The sequence below is a fragment of the Ochotona princeps genome, chromosome 9 (genome assembly GCF_030435755.1).
Source record: "Ochotona princeps isolate mOchPri1 chromosome 9, mOchPri1.hap1, whole genome shotgun sequence".
Taxonomy (NCBI): Eukaryota; Metazoa; Chordata; class Mammalia; order Lagomorpha; family Ochotonidae; genus Ochotona; species Ochotona princeps.
The window spans coordinates 72,061,107-72,080,454 of record NC_080840.1 but is presented as its reverse complement, the minus strand read 5'-3'; the positions used below and the strand labels follow the sequence as shown (position 1 = coordinate 72,080,454).

Here is a 19,348-nt window from a genome sequence, read left to right as displayed (position 1 = left end):
CCTGTGGCCTGGGAAAGCAGTCGAGGACGGCCCAATGCATTGGGACCCTGCACCCGCGTGGGAGACCCGGAAGAGGTTCCAGGTTCCTGGCTTCGGATCGGCGCGCACCGGCCATTGCAGTGACTTGGGGAGTGAATCAACAGATTGAAGATCTTCCTCTCTGTCTCTCCTCCTCTCTGTATATCTGACTTTGTAATAAAAAAATAATAAATCTTCAAAAAAAAAAAAAAGATTTGAATGATTCATTTGAAACACAGAGTCACAGAGAAGGAGGGACAGAGAAAGATCTTCTGTCCACTGATTCACTTCCGAAAGCCAGAGGGTACATCTGACTCCAACATGGGTTCCAGGGGCTTGGAGTATGTTTTGCTGCTTTCTCCAGGGCAGTAGCTGGCACCTGGATCACAAGCAGAGCAGCTGGGACACAGTGCCAGTACAGGATGTCGGCACTGCTTGCCCCATGTGTCACAGTGCAGGCGCTTGTGTCTATTTCCTGCTTCTCTGGGCCAGCTGGAACCTGCTGCCTGCTTCAACCTGGTACTTTTCCTTCTTGCCTTTGCTCAGCCACTGCCTTTCATTGGAATAATCCTTTCAACTGTCTTTCAAAGATTAGATCAATGAACTAATGGCTGGACCATCAAGGATTTATTGCGTTCATTGGGCACCTACACTGTGGAAGGTTGATGAGAGCTCCTAGGCCAACCCTAGTAAGAGGAAGAAACACATAGAGGTGATTTTAATGCTGTATATGTTCTTTTTTTTTATAACAGCTTTACTGACATTTTTCACACACTATAAAACCCATCCTTTTAGCGTGTAGAGAACTAGTCCAGTTCTCTGTCCGCATTCCTGCTCTTGCACTCACCAGTGGGTACTACAGCCCCGCTGGGGCACCCCCTTAGCTCCCAAGCAGGCCTGCTCCCAGACACAGCTCTTGCACATGCTGGTGGTTGCTCTGACCCAGCTCAATAAAGCCCATCACCTGGCTTGGCCTTTGCCGTTAGATGCTGCAGCTTGGCCTGACCTGACCTGTCCCCAGTCCCACCTTTCATTGGTGGTTGCTGCAGTTTAGTCCTACCTGGCCTGCCCCTATGCCCGACTTTCACGCACACCAGTAGGTGTGATAGCCTAGCCTACCCCACTTGACCCATACCCCTTTCTGGTTCCTGTGCATGCCAGTGAGCTATGGTTTGGCCTAGCCCTGCTGATCCACTCCCCTTAGAGCCAACTCACACACCAGGTGACAAGGAAAGCAGCCCTGCCTGGCATGACCAATACCCAGTCCAGATCACATGCTCATCATGAGGTACAGCCCACCAGGGGAGCTGTCCAAGTTCCCCCACCAGGCCCACTCCAAAACCCAGATTTCAGCATGCCAGCAGGTGTTAGGCCCTCACCTGGCAGTTTGCCCCCTAGTGTCAGCCTTTGTGTGAGCTGGTGGATGTTTCAGCCTGGCCCACCTCATACCCAATTCTTGGCTACTGAAGTCTGGATCAGCCAACCTGTTCTTAACTCCTGAACCCATGAGTGTTGGTGAGTTCCATGGTCATGCCTAGCTCGGTCTATCAGCACTTCCAGACCTTGAACAAATAGCTGGTATGGCAGTCCCACGGGGGGGAGCCCAAAATCCGCCACAGAATCTGCTCCCAGACCCAGCTCACTTGCATGGTGTCTAGTGTCATGGCCCAGCCTGATGTGGTCTACCCTCTCCCCCGACTGACAGGTACTATAGTCGAGTTCTGCCAGGCATGCTCCCCAGCCATGGCTTTTGTATATACCAGTAGATGGAGGTTGATACCAACAAGCCAGCTCAGGACTCCCATGTGGCCAGATATATTGGTCCGGCCCTGAAAGATCCTCTGGTTTCCCTCCTCCAAACCACACAATCTCAGCTCCCTCATTTGCCAGCAAGTGCAGTAGCCTGGTTGATGGAAGTCCCCCAGATGTTACTCCTCTCCTGTCACATTTTCCTTCAGCAGTCCTCCCTCCCACACATCCCCAGACCCCCTACCCTAAGCAATCCACAGACCCCCATGCCTATGAGCATGCAGATCCCCAAGCCCACCCTGGGACCTTGCTTGCCTGCCCAGGGCCCACACATGCTTAGTGTCCCTAGATACCTTCTGGAAGTGAGTCGGTGTCTGCGCCCCCACACAGATCTTGGGAAAAAAATAGAATAGGCAACTATGCTGGCACACTGGTATAGTTAATACAAATTTGGCATTTACCAGGCCCAGTATGCACACCAGCTATTAGCTGCTTTTCTCCCAGCAGTGTAATACTTGCCCAGGTACAATGAAACCTAGGCAGTTGCCTACAACTGGATGGAAGCCAGGAGTTTCTTCTGGGTCTCCCACATGGGTATATGGCCCAAGAACTTGGGGCATCTTCCATTACTTTTCCAGGTGCATTAGCAGGGAGCTGGACTGGAAGTGGAGAAGCAGGGACTCAAACCAGTACCCATATGGGATATCAGCACTGTGGGCAGTGCTACACTGCCAGCCCTAACTACTCTACTACTGATCTGGCTTCCTGCTAATGTGTTTCTTGGGAGGCTGCAGGTGATGGCTCAGGTACTCGACTTCCCGTTACATCCTCTGGTTCATTCTTTCACTGATTGCAACAGCCAAAGGCTTAGATTAGGTCAAAGCCAGGAGCCCAGGTCTCAATTCAAGTATCCCATGGAATGGCAAGGACTCATTACCTGAGCCACCATCTGCCCGTCAGCAGGAGCTGGGATTGAAATGGAGCTCCCCAGAACAGCAGCTATCTAGGTTGCCTTATACCTAGGAAAGTTATACTTCTGTGAGAAATGCAGCCAACAGCTGGCAGGGTTTTTTTTGTTTTTTGTTTTTTTTCTTTAAGAAATTTGGGGAGGCAGTGACACCAGACTGCAGATTGCCTGGTTAAAAGGGTCTGGGGATGTGTTTGAGTGGAGGCCACTGAGAGCATACCCAAAAGGATAGGAATGACTTCTGGGGGATTCCATGGACCAGGCCGCAATACTTGCAGGTAGGAAAGAGAATTGAGACAGGGTAGTTTGGAGGAGGGAGACCTGGACTGGGCTAAGTAGCATTGCCTGCTGCTCAGCAGCGCAAACAAAACCTGGGGCTGGAGTGTATGCCTGGCTGTGCTAGGCCATAGTACCCTTTCACAAAAGTCAGTAAAAAAGAACTGGAACATGTGTCCCACCCACCTTCCTCCATGCCTCGGCCCTCCATACCCTTATCAGACGCCCCCATGAGCACGCACCCCTGTCAACCATATAAACAATATTACAAAAAGAAAAAGAAATGTGAGCCTGAGGGTATAAAGTATAAAGTAGCTGCCTGTGAAGCCAGCATCCAAGTGTGGGTAGTGGTTTGTGTCCAGGTTGCTTTACTTCCAATCCAGCTCCCTGATAACAGCCTGGGGAGGGCAATAGAAGATAGTCCAAGTGCTGGGTTCCTACCACCCCATGTGGGAGACCTGGAAGAAATTCCTGGCTTTGGCCTGGTCCAGCCCTGGTGGTTGCAGCCATCTGGGGAGTAAATCAGCAGCTGGAAGATCTTTTTCTCTGTCCTTCTCTTTCCATAACCCTTTCAGAAAAATTAAATTAATTAATTAGTTAAAACAATCATAGAGACCAGGTGCAATAGTCTAGAGGCTGAAGTCCTCACCTTGCACACGCCAGGATCCCGTATGGGTGCCAGTTTATGTCCCAGCGGCCCTGTTTCCCATCCAGCTCCATGCTTATACCCTGGGAAAGCAGTCGAGGATGGCCCAAAGCCTTGGGACCCTGCACCTGCATGGGAGACCTGGAAGAAGTTCCTAGCTCCTGGCTTCAGATCAGCTGAATTCTGGCTATTGAGACTGCTTGGGGAGTGAACCATTGGACAGAACATCTTCCTCTCTGTCTCTCCTTTACCCTGTATATCTGACTTTCCAATTAAAAATAAAGCAAACCTTTTAAAAGAAATAAGAAAGAAAACAAAAGAAGGTAGAGCCAGAAGTTGAACTCATGCACGCAGATATGGGATGCAGGTGGCCTAAGTTGGTGGGCCAACACCCTTCTTTCCCAAAGCTAATTTTTCCTTATTTTTATTTATGTGAATGGCAGAGAGAGAGAAAGCAAGAGATCTTCCTTCATTGATTCACTTTCCAAATGACTGCTACAGCTGGGACTGGGCCAGTCCCAAGTTAGGAGTCTGGAACTCCATCTGTGTCTGCCTCTCCCATGGGACTGTGGTTCATTTCTCTGTGACACCTTCTGCAGCTTTGTCGGTTATGTAGGTGTGGAGCTAGATCGGAAGCAGAGTGGGTAGAGTTCTAACCAGAACCCAGATGGGATACTGGTTTTGCAGCCATTGGCTTAACCCTATTAACTGCAGCCTAACACCAGTCTCTCAAAGTAAGTCTTGGCTATTCAAGTCCTGGCTACTCTCCTGACCCAGCTTCCCACTAGTGAATGCTGGGAGGCAGCAGATGAGGCTCCAGGTTCCTGGCTTCAGCCGGGCCCAGCTCTGGCTGTTGAGGGCACCTGTGGAGTAGATTAAACGATGGAAAACCTCTTCTCCACTATTTCATCTAGAAGAAAATACACATTTTTTTTTTTAAGATTTACTTACTTTTATTGGAAAGTCAGATTTACAAAGAGAAGGAGAGACAGACAGAAAGATCTTCCATCTACTGGTTCACTCCCTGAGTGGCCACAACAGCCAGAACTGAACTGATCCGAAGCTGGGAGCCAAGAGCTTCTTCTGGGTCTCTCACGCAGGTGCAGAGTCCAAAGGTTTTAGGCCATCTTTACTGCTTTCCCAGGTCACAGGCAGGGAGCTGGATAGGAAGTGGAGCAACTAGGATATGAACTGGTGCCCATATGTGATCCTGGCCCATGCAAGGAGATAACTTTAACCACTAGGGTACCACGCAGAGCCTCCTCCAAAAAAATTTTTTTAAATGACGGGTAAAATACTGTACATACACTTCATTTAGTTGTTGTGAGAATTAAATGAAATAAAGTTTATAAGACTTATAATGAGTTTTGATACATAGTGTCTACCCAGTGAGTGAACAATTTTATTGTTATTTGTGATATACAAAAGGGAAAATCATCTCCTTTTGCTCTCAAATCCACTAACTCTAAGGACACAGTTCTCAGAAAGAACTAGAGCTATAGTCTTTATGTTACTTCCAGAATGTTGACCTGATTTAGCATATTGTTTGCAGAAAAGGATTTTGAATAAAAATAGACACTTCCTTTACTAGCTAAACCAGGGATAAAGATTTAGACAAGATAGCTTCCCTTTCTGTGTCTGTCACAGTTAACTGAGCTGTCTAGGGAAATAGAGACACAAATGATAAACATTACTTGTGGGCTGCCAATGAAAATATATCTTCACTCCTTGATTTTTTGTGTCCTGTGGAACTGAAATACAGATGACCTCCAGAGCTATAGGGGGAGAAGGTCGTCAATATTTACAGCAAAGAAGTAACTGCAGACTAGATATCTTCCCATCTCTATTTTTATTTTCGGTAGAGTGAGCTATGAATACTTACTACCTATTCATTGAAAAAAGAAAATAGGGCCCGGCATGGTGGCCTAGTGGCTAAAGTCCTTGCCTTGAACGTGCCAGGATCTCATATGGGCGCTGGTTCTAATCCTAGCAGCCCCATTTCCCATCCAGTTCCCTGCTTGTGGCCTGGGAAAGCTGTTGAGAATGGCCCAAAGCCTTGGGACCCTGCACCTATGTGGGAGACCCGGAGGAAGTCCTTGGCTCCTGGCTTCAGATAGGCACAGCACCGGCCATTGAGGTGACTTGGGGAGCGAATCAACAGATGGAAGATCTTCCTCTCTGTCTCTCCTCCTCTCTGTATATCTGACTTTGCAATAAAAATAAACTTTAAAAAATAGTCATATATGAAAGAGATACCCAATTAAGATGAGCAGTTCTTCATTTTCAGAAGGGTCTATCCCAACCAGCTGGACACATGACACCTCAAGGGTCACTCACAGGCAGCCATGTATTTGAAGCAGTAGTTAAGATATGGTTGGGATATCCACATCCTATGACTATTTCTTCTTCCTCTCTCTTTTTTTTAAGCCAATGTTTGTGTGTGTATTTAAATTTATTTATTATTTTTATTGGAAAGGTAGATATAGAGAGATAGAGAGGAAAATCTACCATCCGCTAATTCACTCCCCAAACGACCGCAACGGCCAGAGCTGAACCAATCCAAAGCCAGGAGCCCAGAGCCTCTTTCGGGTCTCCCATGTGGATGCAGGGTCCCAAGGTTTTGGGCCTTCCTCAACTGCTTTCCCAGACCACAGGAAGAGAGCTGGATGGGAAGCAGGGTGGGCAGGATCACAACCGGTGCCCATATGGGATCCTGGCGTGTGCAAGGTGAGGACTTTAGCCACTAAGCCATCATACTGGGCTTTTTTGTTTTTTTTAAGATTTACTTGTATTTGAAGGGAAAGTGACAACAGAGAGAAAACGAGAGAGATGGGGAGAGAAGATCTTCCATCCTCTAGTTTACTTCCCAAACTGCCACAACAGCCAGGGCTGGGCCAGTGTGAAGCCAAGAGCCTCTTCTAGGTCTTTGATGTGGGTGAAGGGTCCAAAGACTTGAGCTATCCTCTGCTGTTTTCTTAGGCCATTAGCAGGGAGCCAGATTGGAAATGGGGTAGCCTAGGCTCAAACCAGCACCCTTATAAAATACAGCCACAGGTGGAGACCTAACTTGCTATGTTATGGCTCCAGCCTCACTGATTTATTTGGCTACACTTCCTACTAACAGTGGTGTGGGAGGCAGCAGGTGACAGCTCACTTACTTGGGTTCATGCATCAGATCTGGATTGAGTGCTGGGTTCCAGGTTTCAGCCTGGCATGGCCCAGGCTACCGTGTGAAGTTGGGGCATGACAGGTGGGCAAGCTCTCTCTGCCTTCCAAAAAAAAAAAAAAGAGAGAGAGAAAGAAAGAAAGGAAGAAAAAAGATAATATACACCTTACTGCTCAGAGGTTTTCCTTTCTCCTTAATGATCCCTACCCCTTTGGTTATCTCACCACCTCAACTGACGCCCTGCTCAGTGAACTCTGGTAGAGCCTATCTCATTATGCAATCCGCACAGCACTGTGTCCCTTCCCAGCACTCAGCGCTGCCAGTGATCCATGTGCTCTGTGGTTTGTCTCTGCATTGCTGTGTGTTCCGTGCCCAGTATATGCTGTGCTCCTAGAGACTATCTGTGAAATAAATGATGGAGGAACCCAGGCCCGATGCTGCTTCACACAGACTCAGACACTGAGAAATCTCCAGGTGGGAACACACTGCTGTGCTGAGACGATGGACATAGGCCTGTCATAAAAATTATCTTTACTTTCTCCAATTGGAAGATTCAGTCAAGTAGACTATCTCAACTTAACAAGCCTTTACAGTCTTCAAATAGACACAAGCAGGCGGCAACTATTTCCTGGTATTGCAGTTACATTGTGCTGGAAAGACAAAAAATTTCTTATCAGCTTGATGGGTGGGTGAGTAGGCAGTCCCCAGGAAAGCCCAGGGACTTAAGAAGAGGAACAAAATCTCTCATCCTCTTAAAGTCTTAGCACCTACTCCAGTCACCTCCAGATTGCTTTCCGCGATAAGTCACACGGCTGTGCCTCCCTCTCTCTGGATTCCGGGAGTGGCAGAGACACCCTTCTGAGAAGGGGTGAGGGAAGCAGAGAAGGTATAATTGCTGCCCTAAATGGCCAAATGCCAGGAGTTAAGTAGGGAAGACTTTTCTGGTTGGCACTGTTGTTGCCAGCCTCCAGATTCTTGTGTCTCTCCCTGTGACATGGCCTTGGGGTGAATCCTGTTAACACTGGGATGCGGTCTTTACCCTAAGCCTCTGTGGCGGGTTTGAGAGAACCCTTGTCAGTTGGAGAGTCTCAGGTTTGTTTTATTGAAGGCAGATACTTCTTCACATATTTCCTCTCCCCTTAGAACCTATGAAGTGTATGTTATCGTGCCCATGTGAGGTTAAGGATCATGCCCAAAGGCTAGTGTTGTGGCACAGAGAATTAAGCAGTAACTTGCAATGCAAGCATTCTATACTGGAGTAATGTTCAAGATGTGGCAGCTGTACTTCTCATCCAGTTTCCTGCCAGCACGTCTGAGACAGCAGCATGAGATGGCTTGAGGACTGGGTCCTTGCCACAAAGTGGGAAACCAGATGGGGTCCCAGGCTCTTGGCTTTGGAACGGCCTAGCCTTAGGTGTTGAAGACATCTGGGCAGAAGGAAGATTTCTTTTTCTTTCATTCCCTCCCACCTTCATAACTCTGCCTTTCAAATAAGGTCACATGGCAAATGGCCAATTATTAAACCCATATTTTTCCACATAGATGGTCTGTAATAATTGCTATAATAAAGGTTCAGACCAGTAATTTAATGTGTAATGCACAGGGTAATTAATAGAAAATTATAATTTGTTTATACCTTGACCATGAATTCTCTTTACTTCCCTACCACAGGTTGGACTCATTCAGGGCACAGCACATGTGGTCTCTTATAATACACCCACCATGGATTTCTAAGAAATACCAATGGCATCTTATGATCTCATAACGCAGACTTTTTCCTGATTTGCTCTTTAAAATTGAGACAATTCACATGCCATAGCATTCACCCTTTCTCAATGTGAAATTCATTTGTCTTTAGTGTGTTCATAAATCTGTGCAGCTGTTAGCACCATTTAACTGGAGAACACTGTCATCCTCTGATCCCTCCAGAGTTTCACAAAGGCATAAGAAACCAGGTATGTACAACCAAGAACTGCAAGAAAGATGGAGAGGTCTCAAACAAAAAACAGGTGTCAGGAGGTATGGTGCTGTTTCTGGAGTCTTACTAAAGGAGCTCAGTTGTAGGGAAAAGAAAATGGCATGCAGGTAGGTACCGTGGTGTCCATGGTCATGTCCCAACGGGCACGACTGAGCAAGGATTCCCCGTGCGGAAGATGTCTAGCTCAGGAGCATGTTTCTAAAAGCCATCAAAAGTCAAAGAAGGGGAGTGGAGATAATTAAAGAGCAGCCAAGACTTACAGGGAAAACTCTGGAGCTTGTAGTTAGTCTATGAAAGGTATCTGAGAATAATCTTAACATCCATGAAAGGCTGCATTCAACCTATGGTGTGGAGGCTTGGGTTAGCAAGGAAAAAGTGTGACAGCAGAATGAGGGTATTGGCGGCAAGTCCTCAAATACTTCAAATTGCTGGAAAATTGCAATGATTTTTCAGCTTTACAAAGAATATTTGAAGGACTTTCCTTATTCGCATTCTCTGATGTCAGCATCTTCCACTACTTGTATTTGTTCATCATTTTCTCTCTACATGCATGTAATTTTTTTTTTCGGTCTAAAACTTTTGAGAGTGAAAACAAAGAAGATGTCTACTTTCTAAAAACCTTCTCCAGCCAAGACACAGAACTTCCTGTGGTTGGGCAATTTTAGGTCTAGAAGGAAGACTTGAATGAACCTCTGTAGCTTGCTTCCAGATATTCCATGCTGATGATTCTTATTGTAGTAAATGATGTATTCATACGTAATGGTGGTAGACAAAACAGACTCGTCACCAGAACTGACTGGCTTGTATTTGGATTTCTTTTCCTCCTGACAGTCCTGTGTTTAACAGGCTTAACAAAAAGCAACCGTGTGGGGAAAACGACAGCTTTTCCTAAAACATTTGCGATGTACTGGCTCAGTCAATTCACATTTTTAGATTCTCCCCTTAGCAGTGCCCTCGCCTCAAAGAAGACAAAGAGCCACTAAAAAAAAAAAAAAAAAAGTGGGTGGGTGGATATTCCTTACCACAATCACTTAGCAAATATTTATATTTAACCCGAGTGTATGTCAGGGAATACATTCGACAACAAAACTGGGGAGGGGGAACCCCTGACGTTGTAAACGTGGTCGGACAAATTAAACGTTCAACCAAAAACAGCGATTCAACTTCCTCAAGCAGGAAGAACGCCAAGTCTCTGGATAGTTGGGAGACTCATGACGATTGCGAAGTACCTGGTAAACGCGCCGTTTTTAATAAAGGCTGTGTTTACTTAAATGCGCTCCACAAATAATTAACCCAAACACCGGAGCAAGGGAAGGAGGGGCCGGGCCGGGCTTACGAGCCCCTTCCTCCACAACCGGACAGCACCGCAGCGGCCACGCGCCCCCACGAGGCGCTACCTCCCGGCCAGCCAGCGCCCAGCACCTGGGAGCCACGCACCAAGGAAGCCTCGGGGGAGGTGGCGGAGTTGGGGGGAACCGGCCCCTCCAGGCGGCCTCGCCCCACTGCTATGCAATCTGGGTGGTTTTTCCGGGTCCCTCCCGGCCTGGTTCTGCGCCTACTCCCAGCCCCCGCTGCGAAGCTAACCAGGTCCATTTGTGACTCCGCACCCTAAGTCCTGGCTGTAGAGAAAGTATGCGCCCCTGCACCTCGAGGCGCAGGCGAGGGTGGTGCCGCGTGTCCCCGCGCACCCTGGGACTGAGGGAAACGGGCCTCCGCCCGCTCGGGGGTGGGGGGGACGCGAGCTGCTGCCACCTGCGCGGGCGGCTCCGCCTCCACCTGCAGCTTCACAACCAGGAAACGCCGTGGGCGCCAGGGCCGCGGGGTCCCCAGCTCCGCCAAGGCAGCTCGCTCCGTGCCAGAGTGGGCTGCCCCAGTGAACATCTTGTCTACGGAGGACGGCACACCTGCAGCCGAGTTAGTAACACTTCAGTCAGAATTCTCTCCTCAAGGGCAGACGGGTTTTAAGTATAAAACCCGGGCAAACTTCGCCTCTGGGGTTTTTCTCTTGCAACTGTCAACATAACCCACCACACAGCCACGAGGCTGAGTTGCTGGGGCTGATGCGAGCACCCAGAACCTCTGGGCCAAGGGAGAAAGGTACTTTGGGGGGACTTCGTCACATCGGCGCCCCTACCCACTTCCATCTCCCTGAGGTACAAGGACAAAGGCAGGAGCAGAGGGCCATGGAATCACAGGGTACAAAAAACTTGGCTTGATTTAGGGAAACGTTTATTACGCACACGGGTAGCTGCATTTTATTATTTAGGGCCCAAAGCAGATCCAAGGAAACAGACCCCAGCCCTTGGGGGAACCTTCTAGTCTCCGGTGAGCAGCCGCGACCAAACAACGACGTAGCGATATAAGGTGCCGTAAGGGGTCCCAGGCGTGTGAACGTCCTCTCGGGGGTCCCGCAGAGGCTTTGTGCGGAGGAGCAAAGGCGTCCCGCCACGCGTGCCGTGCCGTCTGGCCGGGCAGCGTACGGGTTCCTCCGCGAAGGTGGGCGCGCGGCGCTGGAGTGAGCCGGGGCAAGGCAGGGCCTGCCGGATTTCTCCTGCTGTTTGCACTGAAAGGTGTGTAAGGGCTCGGGAGCGGCTTTTTCCTGGGTTCGGCAATTGTCTCCGCCGCCTCCAGCTGCCGTTGGCCAGGCCCTCCCCCCCTTGGTTCGCCCTCCCCAGGCGCCGCGCCCTGGGCCTCACCTCTGGCCTCCTTTCGCCTCCCGGCGCCGGGCCTCCCTGCGGAACCCGCACCCTCTGTTACCTCGAGTTAAGGACCCTGGCCCTGGCGGCTCCGCACCTTCCACACCTCACGCTTTCCCAGTCCGGCCTGGTCTACCCTCTGGGTGGCAACCGCCTCTTCTCCGCCCTCCGACCTCCCCACTCCTCCTCTCTCGCGCCCGCGCCTCTCCATTCATCCAGCCATTGTCTCCCGCCCCCTCCTCCGCTCCCCAGGCGGCCTCCTCCCCCACCGCTGCCACGTCGTGGTTTGAAGGAGCCAATGGGCCGGCGCCGCCAGGTGTCTTTTACCTGCACCACGTGGGGGAGGGGGAAGGGGCGGGCAGGTAGAGCCACATCCCAAAACAGAAAAGCTTTCAGCCATTGCGCGCGCCTCCCCGGGGTGCAGCCCTGCTCCGGGTTTCTTTCGTAGACGCACGGGCAATTGAATACAAGAAGGGCAGGCCTCGCGCGCCCTGCTTCCCACCCGCCTTCCTGGCCTGGGTGCGGAGCGCCAGCCAGGTGTGGGCTTTGGTGGTTGGGTTGCCGCCTTTTGCACCGGCCGCAGCGAGGAGAAGGGGGTGGGGGCGGGCGCTCTTTCTTTTTCTCCTGGGAGAGGTTTCGGCACCCGCTCTCCTCTCAGCTGCACCCCGCTTGCCACCTCCCGACCCTTCCTCTCCCCATCCCCACCCATCGTCATGATGGCGTCTCCGGATTATTTGGTGGTGCTTTTTGGGATCACTGCTGGGGCCACCGGGGCCAAGCTGGGTTCGGATGAGAAGGAACTGATCCTGCTACTGTGGAAAGTCGTGGATCTGGCCAACAAGAAGGTATTTCTCCACTACTCCGCGGAGAAAAGCGCCTAGTGGGAATGTGGGGAAGCATAGAAATGCGTTGGAGAAGTTGTGGGTGTGTGGGTGTGCGGAGTAGGTTAAAGTAAGTGCTCCTTGCCTACTTTGGGGCTGCTAGAGCTGGTGAAATGGCTCCAAGGTGCCTAGAGAATCCGGAGTAAAACCAAACTTGTTGGCCCAAACCGCCTTGGAGCCATTTCAGGCTTTTCCTAAAACTGGCTCAGGTGGTGGAAAGGCCCAGTGCCGTAGCCGTCGGAAGAAGCCAGGGAAATGTGGGGTGGGGTCCCCGAGGCTCCGGGGTCCACCTCCGGGGCCTTTCCGACCTGATCCGGGTGGGGGTGGGGCGGAGGGCCGAGTAGCGCGGGCCTCCGGCAAGCTTTGATTTCGCCGCGAACCCCGGGAGGGGGTGCTGGCGACTGCAGCGCACGAGCGCGCGGCGCGGGGTTGGGGGTCGGTGGAGGAGGACCGAGCCGGAGGCTCCGGAATGGAGGGAGAGGGGACGTTGACCCCGGCATGTCTCTTCTCCGAAGGTGGGACAGTTGCATGAAGTGCTAGTCAGACCAGATCAGTTAGAACTGACGGAGGAGTGTAAAGAAGAAACGAAGATAGACGCCGAAAGCCTGTCCTCCGCGCGGCAGCTGGACCAAGCCCTTCGACAGGTGACAGCCCTGGGCCACGCCGCCCTCCTGAGCAGCCCTCGCCCTCCCGGGGCTGTTCCCCCGCGTGTCCCTGGGTGGGTTAGTGGGAGTACGGGTGGCGACGGCCGGCCGCATGGGTGGGTATTAAGCCGTGGATTCTGGAGAGGGTCGTTTGGGATGGGTCGCTGGCCCGCTAAGCTTCTCGGTGCCCTGGATCTTGGGCCGAAATTCGTTTTTTCTCTTTCGAGTTGTTTGCGGAGTAGTTGACTGGGGCTCGAGAGGCGGCAGCGTTTTACACTTGGAAGGACGCGCCGAGTTAGAATCCTAACGCTCCTGTATTTGGGGCGCGGGTCCGTGGGTCGGACCCCTGGCGGGTCCCCAGGACGCTCAGTCCGGACCAGAGGGGCGCTGTGGTGTAGGCATGCATGAGTGCGTGCTGGCCCCGGACCTGGTGCTGGCGGCGGCTCGAGTTCTGGTTCGAACCTGAAGGATCCTGTCGGGTTTTCGGAACTCCAATCATCTTGTTTTGTTGTGGCCTTCGCCGCGGGTCTCAACGGATGGGATTGAGGTGACCTTAAAACCCTTGGCTGAGGAGTACAGAATCGGGGAGGGTGCGGTGCGAAGCACCTGAGGAAGGGTGAATGCCCTGCCGTCGCGCGGCCTCTGGCCTGGGCGCACGGGGATCGCTTCGGAGGAGAAAGTGCCTTGTGCTGTGCCTTCCGGAAAGTGTGTTCCCCGGGCTTAGCAGAGTAAGGTGTAGGCATTCACCCGCGTTAGCTTTATAGGAAAGTCGGTGTCTCTCTTTAACCCGGCGCCTCCAAACCTAACAAAAAACAAAAGTTAACACCGGGGAATGATGTAATCAGAAAGCAACCTGCGGGTGAGACCTCTGATTTCAGTTGGCTGGGCTGCGAATATAGAGTCAAAACACACCCAGAGAAGACCGTCAGGAGAAGATGTGAGCGCAAAGCTGCCCACGGGAGAGGGGGGCGGCCAGGAAAGCAGGCAGTAGTAATGTGTCCCCCAGAAGGTCTTTCCCTCTGGCTGGGGCTGCACTCAGGAGTGGGCGCAGCCTGCATCCTTTGCAGCCCCTTGTTCCCTTATGCTTTCAGTTCAACCAGTCGGTGAGCAATGAGCTGAACATCGGGGTGGGCACTTCCTTCTGTCTTTGCACGGATGGGCAACTTCATGTCCGGCAGATCCTGCACCCAGAGGCTTCCAAGAAGGTGAGCTCCCACTTTTCTCTTTCCGCGGAGGCCACCCTTTAAGGGCTGTGGACAGAAAAGGCTCTGCAAGCGCAGGTGACAGGCAGGTGACAGTTGCAGAATGTATTCCCAGAGCTTACTGAATGTGATGGCAGTTTCAAGAGATGTTTGGGATTGCGGTAATAGTGTAGACACCTTTTGATGAGTTCAAACAGTCTCTTTTTACTTATAGCAAGTTCTCAAGATGTTTGACATTCTCTTTTTCAAAGCTAACACAGTCTGAATTTTTGCAGTTTAAGATAAGCACAGGTAGAGAGAGAAGAGCTGTCTTGTAACACATTGTCAAATAGTTGTTAGCACTGAGCATGAAAGGAAACATTAAACATAAAACTTGAATTTTATTGCTAACAATTTTGTATACAATACTGCTTTAGTAAGGCTAAACCACGAAATCAGTGAAACATGCAACCTTCACAATAATAATAAGGGACTCTGAGATCCGTGTAGTAGGTCTGCCTACTGTTTTTTTCAGGTCAGCCCTGTGTTTTTTCTCTTTGCTTGTTTTTCCTCTATGGAAAAGGCTGTGGAGTGAGAAATGATACCAGCTTAGTGTAGAAAAAATGTGATTTCCTTACCTCCCGGAAAAGGAGGAACCCAGACTGCCAGCCCAGTGTAGCCAATTGCTGCTAATGCAGTTGCTGTTAACAAGTTAAATTAGTTTGAGCTGTAACTTTTTATTGTGCTAGGCGGGGACTGAGCTTGAGAAATTAGAAGTGAGTGATACTATAACCTTGGGAAGCCAGCCTTGGAAGCTGTGAAGCTGTTACCTGCCGGGGAGCAGCTGGTAGCAGGCAGCGGTGGTCCTGCAGGTTCTCCTTGTCCTGGCAGATAGGGAAAAGTGAGAGATGGGTTGAGGCGATGAAGACAGTTTAAAACCTTGGAAGGGGTAACTCAAGTTCTTATGACTTAGAAAGTCGTCCTTTGGAACCCTGAGCGGTTATTTGATTAAAAGGAGTGAAAACATTTTTAAAAAATCAAATACTAGACTAGTTGCTGGAACCTTGAGCCAGAAATAGTTATATGCTAATACGAGGATTGTTCCCCCTTCAAACTCATTTAGGGAAGAACAATACTTAATTTTTTCTCTTTATGGGCAGAGGAAAGCAACTCTTTTTTTATTATCATTATTTTTTATTTTAAATGAAGGGAAACCTGGAAGCTGGGTGGAAACTGAAGTATTTTGCTGAGGCATTTCATTTATATTGGAGTTTTAAGTGTTAGCCATTCAAAATAGTTTAGCACCATGAAAATAATTTCATATATTTGTTGAAAAAAACAGTAGGATGTGAAGCAAAACGATTCTACACTCAGAAAATAATAGATTAAAATATTTTCTTTAATATAAACATATTTGGATATATCCTTTCACGTTTCTGTAGAAGACCCTATTTTTAGAGGGAATATGCATCCTCTACAAATCTTTTGAGCCTGCTTTATGATGTAATATGACCAAGTGCTGAATAGAATATTGTAGCACTTTAAAACTACAGCTATTTAAATCAGTATTTCATCGGCGTGTGAGTTATCGTGCCATCACAACTTTTACTGAACATTTTTGTAAATTTATAAGAATTTGTGATTCTTTTGGTATTGAACTCATTTGAAAGTTTGAGCAAGTCACTTCTAATAGTCACAAATCCAACAGGAGGAATTTGGATAGAAGGTATTATTGTATAAATATTTAGTGACCAACACTAAACTTTCTTCCTTTGGTTTTCCTAGTGTATAAATGGGTAGAAATTCCCAGTAAATAAGTAATCTATTTTGAGACTTTAGGAAAAAACTTTCATTCAGTGAGAAGTGTATTTTTCAGGAAAAAGACAATAAGATGTAAACAGTTGAGCTTTGCTTATGAACTGCACTTGTAGCGAAAAATAACAGGTAGTCATTTTGCCTTTTTAAGTCTAATTTTAATTTGTGGATTTAGTCAAAATATTCACAGTGGTCAAGAAAACTAATGTGGTGCTATAATTTAGCACAAAAATAATCTTTCCGTTAGGAATTTGCTGGTATTACTGGTAATATGCGTGAACACAGCCCAGTAGTAGTATTCTGCATGAAAACCTAGAGGGATGATATTGCCTCCTGAAAATACAGGTGTTGCAGAGCGATTGCCATGAGGAAAATGTAGCATTGCTGCCCGAGAGGTCGGAAGCACAGCAGCCCAAAGGCATTGACGCTCCAGGCATGTTCTGAATAAAATTCCTGATGGAGCGGATGTAGTTTGTCTCTTTAAGATGCAGGTCTGTTTGCTTTTGTTTTTTGCCCATGAGACTTGTATCCAGAATAGGGAATAGGAGCAGGACCAGCTATTTAAAATTTGTGCTTCTTTTAAGTCCTGCAAACTAAATCGCTAAAAACTTGACTATATATACGTTCAGTTCTTAGGTTCCTAGTTATCAGGAAACTGTTGAAATCGATCGAGTTCATGGTATCTACCTTGTCCTTCCCCAGAATGTGTTGCTCCCTGAATGTTTCTACTCCTTTTTTGACCTACGGAAAGAGTTCAAGAAATGCTGCCCTGGTTCACCCGATATTGACAAACTGGATGTTACAGCTATGACAGAATGTATCCTTTAAATGACTATCCAAAAATCATTTGGAAAAACAGCTTCTGAAAAAAGTGGTAATTCAAGACATGTTAAAATGTTTAAAATCTTATCAGAAGATTCATGGAACTTGCCTGTTCAAAATTTGTTTATTGTATTAAGAAGAAATAATCACAATTTTTTTTGAAGCAGTTTATGAACTAGATTTGAGCATACAGTGGGTTTAAAGGTGGATTTTTGTGCAGTGACCAGTCCTATGATAGAATTCAGTTTCAAGTGAGAGGATTAGTTTTGAGCGATGAAATGAAGAATGTATACAGTTTATTTTCTTAGCATATACCCCAGATCTCCTTTTTCTTGAATACCTCAATGATAGGAGTTTTTGGCTCCTTTGAATCAGAACGAATAATTTTTTGTGTATGCTTTTTATGCTTCTACTAGTGGATATATCTTTTACAAGGTCCTGTTCATTGGTACCTTAAATTTCAGCAATATGTACAAAATCAAGGTGATTATAATCCATCTTTGGAGCTGGGATTGGTCCCCTAATTCTTACCAAGATAGTATTTTAGATACATTGGTTATTATAAAAGCAAATTGTTATAATCACAAACCTTGTGATCATGCTTGACCCATCATCTTCCATCGATTGAAGTCTTTAAGGTGCTAATAAGAAGTCATGTGTTCCTATATCAGATGTGAGAATGACTAATAGATGAAGATTAGGCAGCTCCTCCAAAGCCGCTGGGAGAATCAGCCTGACGTCAACTCTTAAGTCAGGCTTTTGTAGGTTACGGATGCTTATTCCTAAAATCCTTATTACTCATTTTCAAGAATTTAAACTTTGATTTTGCTTTGAAATTTCAAACTACAGTTACCTTAATGAAAAAGGCTGTTTGCATGTTTTTCTAAAATGTTCTAAGCAGGCCCGTCAAACCCATTTTCAGTTACTGGAGTCTGTTGGATTTTGGGTTAACGTTGCCTGTAGTTCTGGGGCAGATTATGATTTTGGAGGGTTCTCAGATTTACAGTTTTGTTGTCAATTAAAAGGTGAATTTTAACCTTAAAATGTTTTTGACTATTACACTTGCAGCTTCCTTTTGTGTGTAGCAGGTTAGAGCTGCTGTTAAGCTTTGATAGTGATGACTTTTGTTTGGCTCCAGAAGAATTATCTCCTCCCTGACTAGGCTATAACCTAATTCCTCAGATCACAAACTATCACACTGAAGCTAAATATCAGCTTTGTTCTGATCTGTGCAAATAATTTCTACAAAAGTTGAAATTGTAGATGGGCCCAGCGTAATGGCTCAGTGGCTAAATCCTCACCTGGCACATGCTGGGATCCCATGTGGGCAACAATTCGTGTCCTGGCTGCTCCACTTCCCATGCAGCTCCCTGCTTGTGGCCTGGGAAAGCAGTACAAGATGACCCAAAAGCGTTGGGATCCTGCACCTGTGTGGGAGACCTGAAAGAAGTTCCTGGCTTCAAATGAACTCAGCTCCAGTCATTGCAGCTACTTGGGAAGTGAACCAGTGGATGGAAGATCCTTCTCTGTAATCTTCCTTTCCAATAAAAATAAATAAAAAAAAAAGAAAGAAACTGTAGTGTTTTGTTCTTTCAGGTAACTAACCTCTTTTTTTTGTAATTATTTTTGTTTTGTTTTGTTTTACAATTTATTTTTATGGGAAAGGCAGACCAAGTTTACAGAGATAAAGAGACAGAAAGATCTTCTGTCCACTGGATCACTTCCAAGTGGCTGTGATGGCCAGAGCTGAGCCAAACCAAAGCCAGGAACCATGACTTTCTTCCATGTCTCCTCTGCAGGTGCAGGGTCCCAAGGCTTTGGCCTGTCCTCCACTGCTTTCCCAGGTGGTATCAGAGAGCTGAATGGGAAGCGGAGCAGCAGGACATAAACCGGCTCCCATGTGGGATTCTCACGCTTTCAAGATGAGGATTTAGCCATTGAACCAGGTCTTTGCCATTTTCTTTGCTGATGTGGAAATGACACTGAATTTGGAAACCTAAAGATCAGCTTGAAGAACCTTGAGGGTTTTGCCAAGTAGATGGAAAGTCCAAAGGGATGACCTGTTCTACCAGGTCTGCCAGTGGGGGAGGGAGAGAGGTTCCTGCCAAGCCCTGGGAAGGAGCACGTAGGAGAGGCTGCCGGTGATCGCCTGATCCTTTGCTGTGAGAGAGCTGTCTTTTTGTCTCCATTTTTACAGGAGGATATAGAAACACTGATTTGTTGAGCCTCTGTGATTTCACAGAATTCTAAGTGAATTCATTTCTACATGCTTTATTTCGGTCTAGTTTTTAGTTATAAAACTTGGTTTTTAGAGCAGTTTGAGGTTCAGAGAAAAATTGAGCAGCAAATACAAAGAGATCTGACTCCTCACATATGCAGCCTTGATACAGTTAATGAAGCTGCATGGATACTGTATTATTGGTAAAAGTCGGAGTTTTCATTAGTGTTCACTGTTCACTTTTTTTTCCCTCACCATGCATTTATTTGAAAGGCAGAATAGAAAAAGCTT

The 19,348-nt window shown here is 47.8% G+C and overlaps 1 protein-coding gene across 4 annotated transcripts in view; it reads left to right on the top strand.

Annotated features, from left to right (window-relative positions):
• Positions 1-11,895: 11,895 nt before the first annotated feature.
• Positions 11,896-19,348, top strand: part of ESRP1 (epithelial splicing regulatory protein 1) — a 67,258-nt gene continuing 59,805 nt past the window's right edge. For 3 of the 4 annotated variants that reach the window (XM_004597240.4, XM_058668788.1, XM_004597238.3), the window contains exons 1-4: positions 11,896-12,341; positions 12,893-13,021; positions 14,113-14,226; positions 16,720-16,834. In XM_004597240.4, coding sequence (XP_004597297.1) covers positions 12,210-12,341; positions 12,893-13,021; positions 14,113-14,226; positions 16,720-16,834 — 490 coding nt within the window. In that variant the 5' untranslated portion in view covers positions 11,896-12,209. The remainder of the gene's footprint in view (positions 12,342-12,892; positions 13,022-14,112; positions 14,227-16,719; positions 16,835-19,348) is intronic. The other variant, XM_004597239.3, reaches the window with a different exon arrangement.